The sequence below is a fragment of the Chiloscyllium plagiosum genome, unplaced genomic scaffold (assembly GCF_037043375.1).
Source record: "Chiloscyllium plagiosum isolate Xiang-an unplaced genomic scaffold, Cpla_swu_hap1 HiC_scaffold_20, whole genome shotgun sequence".
Lineage (NCBI taxonomy): Eukaryota > Metazoa > Chordata > Chondrichthyes > Orectolobiformes > Hemiscylliidae > Chiloscyllium > Chiloscyllium plagiosum.
In genome coordinates, this window is record NW_028270158.1 from 11,631,307 (window position 1) to 11,644,020 (window position 12,714).

The window sequence follows — 12,714 nt, forward strand, 5'->3', positions numbered from 1 at the left end:
ACATTAATATGTATAATGACACATTCTGTACTCACCTTTATACACATTAAGGGTGATTGTCCTGACAGCAATTCTGACCATGCTCTCTGGGTGGTTGAAAAACTTAATGGCCTCAGTGTACAGGGCAAAATCATTAGTGTGCTGGAAATATAGGAAGCATAAAAATTAGCTTGTAAGAGAACTAGGAATTAATTGTTAGATAAAACAATTCTAAAGTGTAATCCTATTTTTCAAGTTTTGTAATACCCTGTGCAACACTGCTGGGAATGTTAGGCATGCCACAGATTGGGCTCTAACACACTGTCCACTTGCAGCAGATAAATTTGTTCCCAATTTCACCTGAACTATCCTATTAATTATAGATCACGCATTACTCCCAAGGTATGAAGATAAAGTAGCAGAACCAAACAACAAAATCCAAACCCTAATACATCCTAATATTAGGTTACAGTGCAACATTACCAGAGATCTGGAACTAGGTCCTTGAACATACTGTTCTGCAAGAAAATAAGTTTTCAACCTCAAATCTGCAAGGACAAATTTTGAGACAGTTACCGTAACTAAAATAAGCAATTTAGGAAACATGTTCTGAATACCGATTAAGTGTAATTTCCAAAGACATGTTTCCAAGAAGTTATCACTGATATGTTTTACAGTTTAATAGTATACAGATTGACATTAGAAATAACTCAAATGATAGAAATTTTCAAATGTTTAAAAATAATTAGGTACATGTTCTAATGGCTTTGGTGATTCACTTTTTAAATTTTAAAAATCCTTTCAATTGTAAGGCCACAAGTCTTAGGAAAGTAGGCCATTCAGCTGATCAAGTCTCTTGCACCAATGAGATCTTGACTGATCTGATGAATGGTCCAATCTATTCTCCTTCCTTTACCCTATAACCCTCGATTCTCTGATTGAATTCATATGCAAGATGATTTTTAAAACCTCAAGATGAATTGTTAGTATGTGCCATACTTCTTGGAGGAAGCTCCAAAGTAATTTTTGACAAATAATTATGTTCATTTTATATTTTACATTACAGGTGCCTAAAGAAAGTGGTATGTAAATGGAGATGTTAGGAATTAACTTGATAGACTTAGTGACCAAACCTAAATAACAAAGAAATAATTATCACAGGCAAGACAACACCTTAAAATGCAAAGATTGTGATGGATGGGCCATCAGTGCTAAATTGTAAAAAAAGATCCAATGAGAATTCAAAGTTGAGATGAAAAGAATCTAACAGAGAGATAGGTGAGGTGATGATCAGAGTAGTAAAATCTTACACCATTCACGGGCAATTGAATTATGATAACTGACTTCAAAAGTATTGTAATAATAGAAATGCATAGCACTTTTAAAAAAAACAAAAAGCTTACTGCCAACAAGATACACTGACATAATAAAAATTTGCACATGCAGCCTTTACAATGTCGATGTTCCAAAGTTAGCAACACCGTGGAGAGCTGCTAAGTCAGACAAAGTGATTTGACGGAATCACAAAACCAATGGATAAGCCAACCAATGGCACAGTCTTTGTTCTTCCCATCACTACACTGAAAAAAAGAGAGACAAAGCTCGGAAATAATCCTCAGAATATCAAGTAGCAACTGTGGGAAAACAAATAAATATTTCAGGTCCAAGGTCCATCCTCAGGACTTGTGCTTTCTTCCTTTACATTTCAAGCATCTTTATTTGTTTCACTATCCACCTGTGTCTCCTGTTAACATCACTTCTGCACTTAAGCACCACCTGGTCATTATCAAAACTATTCCACTTCTTGTCGTAGAATCATACAGCATGGAAACAAACGCATCCATGCTGACCAGGTTTCCCTAACCAAACTAGTCCCACTTAACTGCATTTGGCCCATACCTCTGTAAACCTTTCCTATTCATGTATCTGTCTAAATATCTTAATTATTGTAACTGTACCTGTCTCGATATTTCCTTTGGCTGTTCATTCCATTTGTGAATGACCTTCTGAAAAAAACTGCCCCTTAGGTCCCTTTTAAATCTTTTCTTCTCACCTTGAACCTATTACCTCTAGCTTCAAACTCCCCTACCCTACAGAAAATACCTTTGCTAGTCACTTTATCTATACCCCTCCCGATTTTATAATTTCTCTTATTCTGTTCTTTGTTTGAACAAGGAGGTTCATCTCTAGTTATCTTCACAAGTTGAGAAATGGGCTGAAATGTTTCTGGAATGTCTCTGGAATGTCTGCGAAGTATTTGTAATCATTTTGGATTTTAAGCAAAATATCACCTATCCTCTATCATAAACACAGCATGGTGCAGGGAGAAAGAAAGCTAAGAAATTTTACAAAGCACTAATAAAATTTTAAAACACAAAGGTTTGCTTTAGTTTTGTGGGTATATATGCCATTTTTGTGGTTCAGAGCAACAGAGATTAAAATACCAGGTCCTGTCCTGGGTCTATACTAGAATAATGTACCTTTACCCTGGGTGAGGTCTATTTGGCAATCACCATTTTATTGGTTCAATAGACTAAAAAAAAAGTTACAGTTCAAGTCTGATTGGTAACTACTGACCTCTGGTGGAGAAATGTGTATGAGTGCTGTACAAGAGTTTGCTTCAACTTAAATATAACAAATTAATATTGCAACATTTAAAAGGCATTTGGATGGGTATAGAAATAGGAAGGATTTGGAGGGATATGGGCTGGGTGCTGGCACGTGGGACTAGATTGGGTTGGGATATCTGGTCGGCATGGACGGGTTGGACCGAAGGGTCTGTTTCCATGCTGTACATCTCTATGACCCTATTAAACACGTGTTTGGGTGAAGTACCAGGAAAGCTGAAGATATTGTAGACCATAATTGAGGGTGAACTACTACTTTCCTCAAAAGGAGGGGAGCAAAGGGAAAACAAATAATTGTTGGAATGAAAGTGTGTGATTTAAAAAAAAAACACATCACATCTCATAGATGAATGAATCAATACACTGCATGCCGGTCTGAGCACATTTAATCTTGATACCTCTCAGTTATAATGGGATTAAACTCAATCTTCTGGCTTTTGAAAATTTTATGTATGAATCAGGAAACAGCACACACCTTACACGTGAATATAAGTGAAACAGGGCAGCACACTGGTGTATCAATTGCCATGCCAGGAAATACACGGAAAGCAATTTTAAATCTCTCTCAAGACAGCAGTTGGGTAGTCATGTTGAGGTTGTACAGGACATTGGTGAGGCCTCTTCTAGAATACGGTGTCCAGTTCTGGTCGCCCGGTTATAGGAAGGATATTATTAAGCTGGAAAGGGTTCAGAAGAGATTTACCAGGATGTTGCCTGGTATGCTATGTTTGAGTTATAAAGACAGGCTGGATAGGGTGGGGCTTTTCACTGGAGCAAAGGAGGTTGACAGGTGGCCTTATAAAAAAGTTTAAAAAATAATGAAGAGTATAGATGGGGTTAATGGTAGGTGTCTTTTGCCTAGCATGGAGGATTTTAAGACTAAGGGGCAGATTTTTCAGGTGAGAGGAAAGAAATTTTAAAAAGACATGACGGCAAATTTTTTTTTACATAGAGTGTGGTTTGCTGTGGAATAAATATCCTCAGGAAGTGGTGAATATGGGCACAATTATAAGGTTTAAAAGACATTTGGATATGGATCAGGAGCAGGCAGGTGGGACTAGTTTAGTTTGGGATTATGTTCAGCATGGACTCATTGGACCGAAGGGTCTGTTTCGGTGCTGTATGGTGCTATGACTACTAGATGATTCATCAAGGAAGGGGAAAGCAGAAGAAAAATGGGTACCAAACAAAAAATTAAATATTTTCCAAAAGGAAGGGGTCAAAGAGGAATAGAACAACATTTCAAAAATTCATCCCAACGGTCAATTTTCTGCAGTAATAAAATAGCACTTGACATTTGAGAAGGTGATTGGATGTGTGGGTATTGAAAGGAGCTAAGGATAGAGAACTACCAGTATGTTGTACACAAAGATTAAATTCATCTTACAACAAAAACCTAATATCAATCATTATCGTCTGATTAGCAAAGTACATATTTGGAGACTAACAGCAATGCTAGTGCCACATGTGAAATTGATGATGCATTTTTCTTTTAACAATTTCAGGTGATTTCTGCTTGACAGGACAATTTACTTCACACTTCATACGCCAAATGGCCTGCATCCACACTGCAGGGATTCTATGTTGAAAATAAATCAACCTTTTATATTATTTAGTTAGACCATCATTTAACCATTCCCTGCACTAGGAATAGCAAGACTTTTCAAAAAATTAAATAATGACTGATTTATATTTCTATTTTCATTCCTGAAAATCGACTTGAATCTTTTTTTAAAAAAAAAATGGTTACTTGAATCAAAAGGTAACAGCAACTGAGTTTGGGATGTTGAGTAGACATCTCAATGCCACTAGGAGCTAGACAGGGGACGAAACGTTTGCAACAAAAACTTCCAGCTCGGCGAACAGAACCACAGCATGCTGTGCTTTTCCAGCAACACACTCTCAACGAGCAGTGCCACACCAGGCAACACATTAAAATCACTTTTTTGCTCACAGGCCTACTGTAGGATTTCCTAATTCTCGCCATACATTAGAGAGAGTAACCAAGCAGGTCACTTCAACGCAAGTAGGGAAAGAGGGAAAACACTTCGAATTATGGACATGGGTCACCTCAAAACACAGCCTTCCTGAATAGATAAAAAGAAGTAATGTCAGACTCCTCAGAACAAATTATGCATCTAGAAAGGGAAATTTGTATGAAAGATAGCAAAGCATGTTTATCTTAAATCAGAATTACCTTTCTAATGCTAACAAAAATAGCTGGAATCTTATTTCTGAGTTCCATGAAAATTAACGATAACATTTATAAAGTTTTTCACTGACAGTTATCGTCACACTTCAAAACAGGACACTATCCTTATCGAGTTGAGCTATACAAGGAACGTACCCACATTTCAGTTCTATAACTGATCAAAAGTTTAAATATTAGTCCTGTGTATCAGAAAACCTTATTACCATTTTAGTTATCAGGAAGGTTTGGAAAACAACATAATTAAACTTTACTCTTTCACTGATGAAAGGGGCCAGAAGCTAAATAAGGACAACCCTAGGAAATATACAACACTTGCAGCATGTATTACATACATCATAAACCAAAACAGTAAAGTCACCTTGAAAACAAGTTTTCATTCGCACTTAAGGCTGAAACCAGTTTTTAAATAAAAATTCCATGTTGGCTCTCACCTCATTGTAGAAAAAATGCACCGTCTGATTGTTAAGTTTAAGGGAAAGTGTCTTCAGGAAGGATATGTAATAAGCCATAATTTCTTCATCAGAGAAGTCAAACTTGTGCACGATGATAGAGTTTACATGGTTATTAGACAACAGATAATCTGTAGAAGAAGAATGATAACACTGTAACAAGTTTGAAAAATTAGACTTATCAGCCAATAGAAATCCTTGAAACATGACAATACGATTGAATTTTATATTCCATTTGGGAGTAGGAGAACGAGGAAATGGTTGGTTAAAGAGCAACTACAAGTGCACAAAAGCACAGCTGGCTAGAACGAACTGGCAAATTAGGTGAGGGCATAGATTAATTGTGATGCAGTGGCAGATATTTAAAGGGGCTACTTCAGAATATGCAAAACATATGCATTCCAATGAAAGGGGAAGAAATACAAGAGGAGGACCCACCTTTTGTGATTAACTTAAAGAAAGTTAAAAGATTAATCAAAATTATGGAATAGGGTATTAAAAAAGGTGGCAATTCAGAAGATTCGCCAGAGAATAAGGGACAAAGAATGACTAAACTATTAACCGAGTCAAAAAGATATCAGCAGATGCCAAGTTTCTTTAAATATTTAGACAAGGAGAGTTGGTCCTATAGAAAGTGAGTCTGGAGAATTGATAATAGAAAGTAATGAGATGGCAGATCGGGAATTTTGCCGGTCTTCATAGACGACACAAGTAACACCTCAGAAATAGCTGTAAATTAAGAAAAAGGAGGAGGGAAGAACATGAAATAATTACAATCACCAAAGAAGTGGTATTGAGTGAATTATAGAGATTGTAAGGTCTACAGCATGGAAATAGGCCCTTTGGCCCAACGTGTCCATGCTGCCCAGTTTTCACAATTAAACTAGTCCGACTTGAATTGTTGGAATTACAGGCCAACAAGTTTCCAGACCCTGGTCTTCATCCCAGGGCTTTAAATGAAATTGCTAATAACATGGAAGCATTTAAAAAAGGCTCAGGAGTAGGCCATTCAAGCATGCACTACCATTCAATATCATCATGGCTGATCATGCATATCCCTTGATCCCTTTAGCTGCAAGAGCAACATCCAGCTCCCCCTTGAATGTACCTAATGAACTGGCCCCAACAGCTTCCTGTGGGAGAGAATTCCACAGGTTCACAACTCTCTCAGTAAAGAAATTCTTCCTCCTCTCAGTACTGAATGGCTTACCCTTTATTCTTAAGCAGTGACCCCTTGTTCTGGACTCACCCAACATTGGATCATCCTTCTTGCATCTAGCCTGTCCAATCCCATCAGGATTTTATATGTTTCCATGAGATTTCCCCCCTCATTCCTCTAAATTCCAGCAAATACAAGTCCAGTCAATCCAGTCTTTCCTCTTATGTCAGTCCTGCCATCCCAGGAATCAGTCTGGTGAACCTTCAGGGCTCCCTCAATAGCAAGAATGTCCTGCCTCAGAATACGAGACCAAAACTGCACACAATATTCAAGGCGTGGCCTCACTAAGTCCCTGTATAACTGCAGCATGACATCCTTACTCTGACAGTCAAATCTTCTTGCAATGAAGGAGAGCATAATAAGGAGGTTAACACACTGGTTTTCATTTTCCCTGATTCTACAGATTCAGGGAAGGCTCTATTACATTGGAACTTAGTGAACAGAACAACTTTATTCAAAAAGAAAAACGAGGAAGACAGCAAGCAGGAATCTGCAAACCAGTTATCATCTATAGGAGATGGTAAACTATTGGAATAACTAAATAAGTCCAAAGTATCAGGCAGATCAACATGGTTTTGAGAAAGGGAAATCATTGAACCAAATGTATTAGAGCGTTTTCTAGGATCCTATGGATAAAGGGGAACTTGAGGATGCACTGTACTTAGATTTCCAGAAGACATTCGATAAATGAGCCACATCAAAAGATTACTGCAAAAAAAAAAAAAAAAGGCTCATCATGTAGGGTGTACCATAGTAGCATGGATTGATGATTGGGTAGTTAACTGCAAACTGAAAATGTGTTGCTGGAAAAGCGCAGGTCAGGCAGCATCCAAGGAACAGGAGAATCGACGTTTTGGGCATAAGCCCTTCTTCAGGAAGCTGCGAATCCTCTTGCAAGGATGCCTTCCTTGAAGAACTGCGAATCCTCTTGCAAGGATGCCTTCCTTGAAGAAGCGCGAATCCTCTTGCAAGGATGCCTTCCTTGAAGAAGCTATTTTCCTCCCTCTACATTGATCTCCAGCATCTGCAGTCCTCACTTTCTCCTAGTTAACTGCAAACATCAAGCAAAATGGGTTTGTTTCTGACTTGCAAAATGTACTGTTGGCGTGCCACAGGGATCATACTGGGGCTTCAACTTTTCATAATTCATAAATATTGAATGAAGATACCAAAAAGTATCATTGTTAGATTTGCTGATGTACCAAGGTAGGTAGAAAAGTAGTTTGTAAAGGGAATATTCAGAGGGTACAAAAATATATAGATAGATTAAGTGAATGAACAAAGTTCTGTCATATCGAGTATAATCATTTGTGAACAGGTGAAAGTGTCCATCCTGGCAGAAAGAATAGAAAGGCATATTGTGCAAGTGGTGAGAGCTTACAGAGCTTGGAGATGCTGACAGATCTAGGTGTCCTAGTGCACAAATCCCCTCCCAACTCCCCTCCTCCAAGTCCCTCCTCCCTACCTTTTATCTTAGCCTGCTTGGCACACCCTCCTCATTCCTGAAGAAGGGCTTATGCCTGAAACATCGATTCTCCTGTTCCTTTGATGCTACGCTTTTCCAGCAACAAGCTCTGATCTCCAGCATCTGCAGTCCTCACTTTTTCCTAGTTGATTTTAACCTACTGCGAATCCTCTTGCAAGGATGCCTTCCTTGAAGAAGCTCTCCTCCTCCCTCTACAAGGATCTCAGTGAGTCCCTCTCTCACTGCACCCCCCCCCCAGGTCATCTCCTCTGCCCTGAAGCTCTTCAGCCACGTCCTCAAACAGACTCGCTACCACAGCCACATCTTCCTCAGCACCTGTCCTCACCCCCTCTCCAGCCTATCACCCTCACCTTAACCTCCTTCCACCTATGGTATTGCCAACACCTCTCCCCCAAGTCCCTCCTCCCTACCTTTTCTCTTAGCCTGTTTGGCACACCATCCTCATTCCTGAAGAAGGCCTTATGCCCGAAACGTCGATTCTCCTGTTCCTTTGATGCTGCCTGACCTGCTGCGCTTTTCCAGCAACACATTTTTAAGCACTTTTTCCACAAATCATAAAAGGCTAATATATGTGTACATCCAGTAATAAGGAAAGCTAACGATGTTCCTTTTAACCGCGTGGGGAACGGAATACAAAAGTAGGGAAGTTAGCCTTGTGTTATATAAGGCACAACAAAAACCACATCTGGAGAGTTGTGTGCAGTATTTGTTTCCTTATTTTAAAGTGGGGTGTAACTCAATGGAACCAGTACAGAAGATGGTTTCAAAGTTGTCTAAGTGTGCTGTCCTATGAGGAAACCTAAGCTAGTATCTGCTAGAATTTATGAGAGGTGTCAGGATGGAGACACACAAGGTCTTGAAGGGTCTCAGAGGGAAAGTGGAGGGCATGTTTCATCTCACGGAACAATCTAGAATTAGTGGTTACTGTTTCAAAACAAAAGGGACCACATGTGTAAGATAGAGATGAAGCAAACCTTTTCCCTCTCATCGTTGAATCTTTGGAACTCACTTCTTCAAAATGGCAGTGGGTGCAGAGCTTTTGAGCATTTTTAAAGAAAGATGTTGTGAAACTTTAAAGAGTTCAGAAAAGACTTAAAAAGGACGTTGCCAGGTTTGGAGGGTTTCAGCTATAGGGAGAAGCTGAATAGTCTGGGGCTGTTTTCCCTGGAACGTTGGAGGCTGAGGAGTGACCTTATAAAGGTTTATAAAATCGTGAGGGGCATGGTTAGGGTAAATAAACAAGGTCTTTTTCTGGGGTAGGGGAGCCCAGAATTAGAGGGCACATGTTTAGGATGAGTGGGGAAACATTTAAAAGGGATGTAAAGAGCAGCTTTTTCTCACAAAGGGTGGTGCGTGTATGGAATGAGCTGCCACAGGAAGTGGTAGAAGCTGGTACAATTACAACATTTAAAAGGCATCAGGATGGGTGTATGAATAGGAATGGTTTACAGGGATAAGGGCCAAATGCTAGCTAATGGGACTAGATCAGGTTAGGATATCTGGTTGGCATGGATGAATTGGACCGAAAGGTATGTTTCCGTGCTGTACATCTCTATGACTCAATGAATAGATTGAATAGATTCTTGGTAAGAAAGAGGGTGAGAGATTATCAGGAGTAGGTGGGAGGTTTTATTACAATTAAATCAGCCATGAGGGGCCGAATGGTCAACACTTGCCCCTTAGTCACATGTTTTTATGCGTCTCATGGCAGCACAGCACAAAGCATTTTGGCTCAGGTTAGAAAGAAACATGAAGATTTAAAGAAAGCAATTGCATTAAAAGTTGATATGTCCACCACAACTTGTGTTTTTTTTCTAATGCAGAGATACAGAAATCTTTTGAATAAAAGCCATTGTTGATAAAACAGAAGTCCAACTTTAACACAAGTTGCTTTCTTTGTCCAGTTCAAAATTAACAAGGTTGCTTAAACATCTTTTAACGCTTCTCCCCACACATTTGGAAAGTAGTTTATTTTGCATTAAAAAAAACAAAAATTTGGTGATTGAGTCACCATAGCAAAAGGGACAAGGTTGAAAGATTACCAATGTAAAGGAGAAAACACATTGATGCTCTGATATGCCACATCCCAGAAGATTCTTATGTCAAACTACATAACTTGCTTAGAGTGCAATGTACTCAGCACACCATCTGACTGCAGTTTTTTTTTTAAGGAAACTAAATTTGAGAAACAGTTTTTTTTTGAGAAAGCATTTTATGATAAGGACAGACACTGTTGCAGGGAAATGTTTGTTTCTAAATGTTCCTTTTTTTTAAAAAAATCCAAATACACGATTTACCACCATGGATCTCCATTCTCCATTAATACATGTTGACATTTGAATAACATTAGAGAACCTTTATCCAGACTTTCCCCTACTGATGAAAATTGCCAGACTCCAACTAACTCTTCCATAGAGTGGTGTGGAGTAGATTTGAACAGTGTAGTTTATTCTTTTCTATAATTAACAGATATAGAAGTTCAAAAGTGCCAGGGAGATACTGAGGCAGAGGCACAGACAGATCAGAAAGACAGCGAGGATGAAGCCAAAGAGAAAGGTACTTAGATGGGTATATGAATAGGAAGGGTTTGGAGGGATATGGGCTGGCTGCTGGCAGGTGGGACTAGATGGAGTTGGGATTTCTGGTCGGCATGGACGGTTTGGACCGAAGGGTCTGTTTCCATGCTGTACATCTCTATAACTCTATGATGAAAAGCCAACCTGAAACATTAACTTACGTAAGTTAAAAATCACACCACAGCATTCCTATTGGACTATAACCTGGTGTTGTGTGATTTTTAATTTTGTTCACCCCAACACCGACATTTCCAAATTATTACATACTTAACATTAACTCTTTCTCTACAGATATAGTCCGACCTGCCATGCATTTCCAGCACTTTCTGTTTGTATTTATTAAGCCAGGAAATGAATGCTTTCTTCATGTAATTTTATTTAAACTTTAAAAAACCTTCAGTTTTGAAGCAGACCGATCTCATCTCTGATCATCGAGAGGTCAGTACTAATCCATGTCTAAGATAAACAAACTATATCACAGAAGTGAGGCGATAACATGAAAAACACACAAAAGGGCAGATTATTTCTTGGTTCTAGTTTGATTGTTTTTGATTTGAAAGGCACATTTAAAAAAAAAAACACTTATTTGATGGAAAACACAAGGGGGAGTGGAAGAAGAAATTGCTCATTTAAGAATGAGGAGCCCTCAGTTTTTTGACACTGTGGGGTTTTGGGTAAGAGAGTGGGAACGATGAGCTAAGTAATGGAAGTAAAAGATATAGGAGCAACTGAGTCACTCAGAGGACAAAAGACTAGGTCAATGAGTACAATATCCTAACCCCAACCTCCTCATACCTCTTGATCCCTTTAGTCACAAGAGTTAAATCTGCCTCCTTCTTGAAAAAGTTTTGACCTGAACTACTTGAGGCACAGGCTCACTATTCTGAGTGAAGAGCTTTCTGCTCATTTCAGTCCTAAGAGGTTAATCATTTATGCTTATACTATGACCCCCTAGTTCTGGGCTCCACCACCATCAGGAACATCCTTCCTTCCAGTTAGAACTTTATAGGTTTCTGAGATTCCCCCACCTCTCCTCATTTAGCTAAACTCCTATGAACATAATCCTAACTGACTCAATCCCTCCTCATTCCTGACATCCCAGGAATCAATTTGGTAAACCTTTGCTACATTATGGTTAGAACACACATCCTTGGATAATTCGACCAAAACTGAACAATATTCTAGATATGGCCTCAACAGTGATGTGTATGATTGCAGCAAGACATCCTTGCTCCTTTACTTGAATCCTCAGTATGAAGGCCTACATACAGTTGGTCTTCTTTACCGCCTGCTGCACCTACGAGCTTACTTTTGGCGACTGGTGCATGAGGACACAGGTCCCACTGAATATTCCCCTCTTCCATTTTAGAGCCATTCAGGTAATAATCTGCCTTCCTATTTTCACTACCGAAGTGGATAACTTCATATTCATGCACATTATACTGCATGTGCCATGCACTTACCCACTTACTCAGCCTGTCCAAATCACACTACAACAACTCAGCATCCTTCTCACAGCTCATTATTTCCAGCGGATGCACAAGTGATTGGTTGTTGGGGATACAGTAGAGACCTCTTTTTTCTCCCCATATTCACAATTCCATAAGCAGCCGGTAGCCACTGGTGGCTTCCTTCCCTACCACAATATCCTCAATTTCCCAGCCAAAAAGAAAGAGAACAGCAAAGCACAGAAAGAAACAGAAACAAAGGGGGAAGAGCTCAGTACCGGCCAACAACATCCGCCAGCGTGACTATACTGAATGAATTATCACAGACAAAATGAAGGGAAACCATGCAGTTATTTTCAAGAGTCAACAGCCAGCATGTACAAGGAGTTCCTGGAGACAGTGATTCCTTCACTACTAAGATTAGTGGTCAAACAAGAGAAAGTGACAAGGTTCACAAGTGGAACAAAAGTAATGGGCAGCACGGTGACCTCACAGCGCCAGAGATCTGGGTTCAATTCCCGCTTCAGGCAACTGTGTGTGGAGTTTGCACATTCTCCCAGTGTCTGCATGGGTTTCCTCCTGGTGCTCCGGTTTCCTCCCACAATCCAAAGATGTGCAGGTCAGGTGAATTGGCAATGCTAAATTGCCGATAGTGTTAGGTGAAGGAGTAAACGTAGGGGAATGTGTCTGGGTGGGTTGCTGTGGACTTGTTGGGCCG

At 39.5% G+C, this 12,714-nt stretch overlaps 1 protein-coding gene across 2 annotated transcripts in view; it reads right to left on the reverse strand.

Annotated features, from left to right (window-relative positions):
• Positions 1 to 12,714, reverse strand: part of clec16a (C-type lectin domain containing 16A) — a 271,578-nt gene that overhangs the window by 241,192 nt on the left and 17,672 nt on the right. For both annotated transcript variants that reach the window (XM_087997666.1, XM_087997667.1), the window contains exons 4-5: positions 5,250 to 5,398; positions 36 to 141 (exon numbers count right to left, since the gene is read on the reverse strand). In XM_087997666.1, the coding sequence (XP_087853792.1) occupies positions 36 to 141; positions 5,250 to 5,398 (255 nt within the window). The remainder of the gene's footprint in view (positions 1 to 35; positions 142 to 5,249; positions 5,399 to 12,714) is intronic.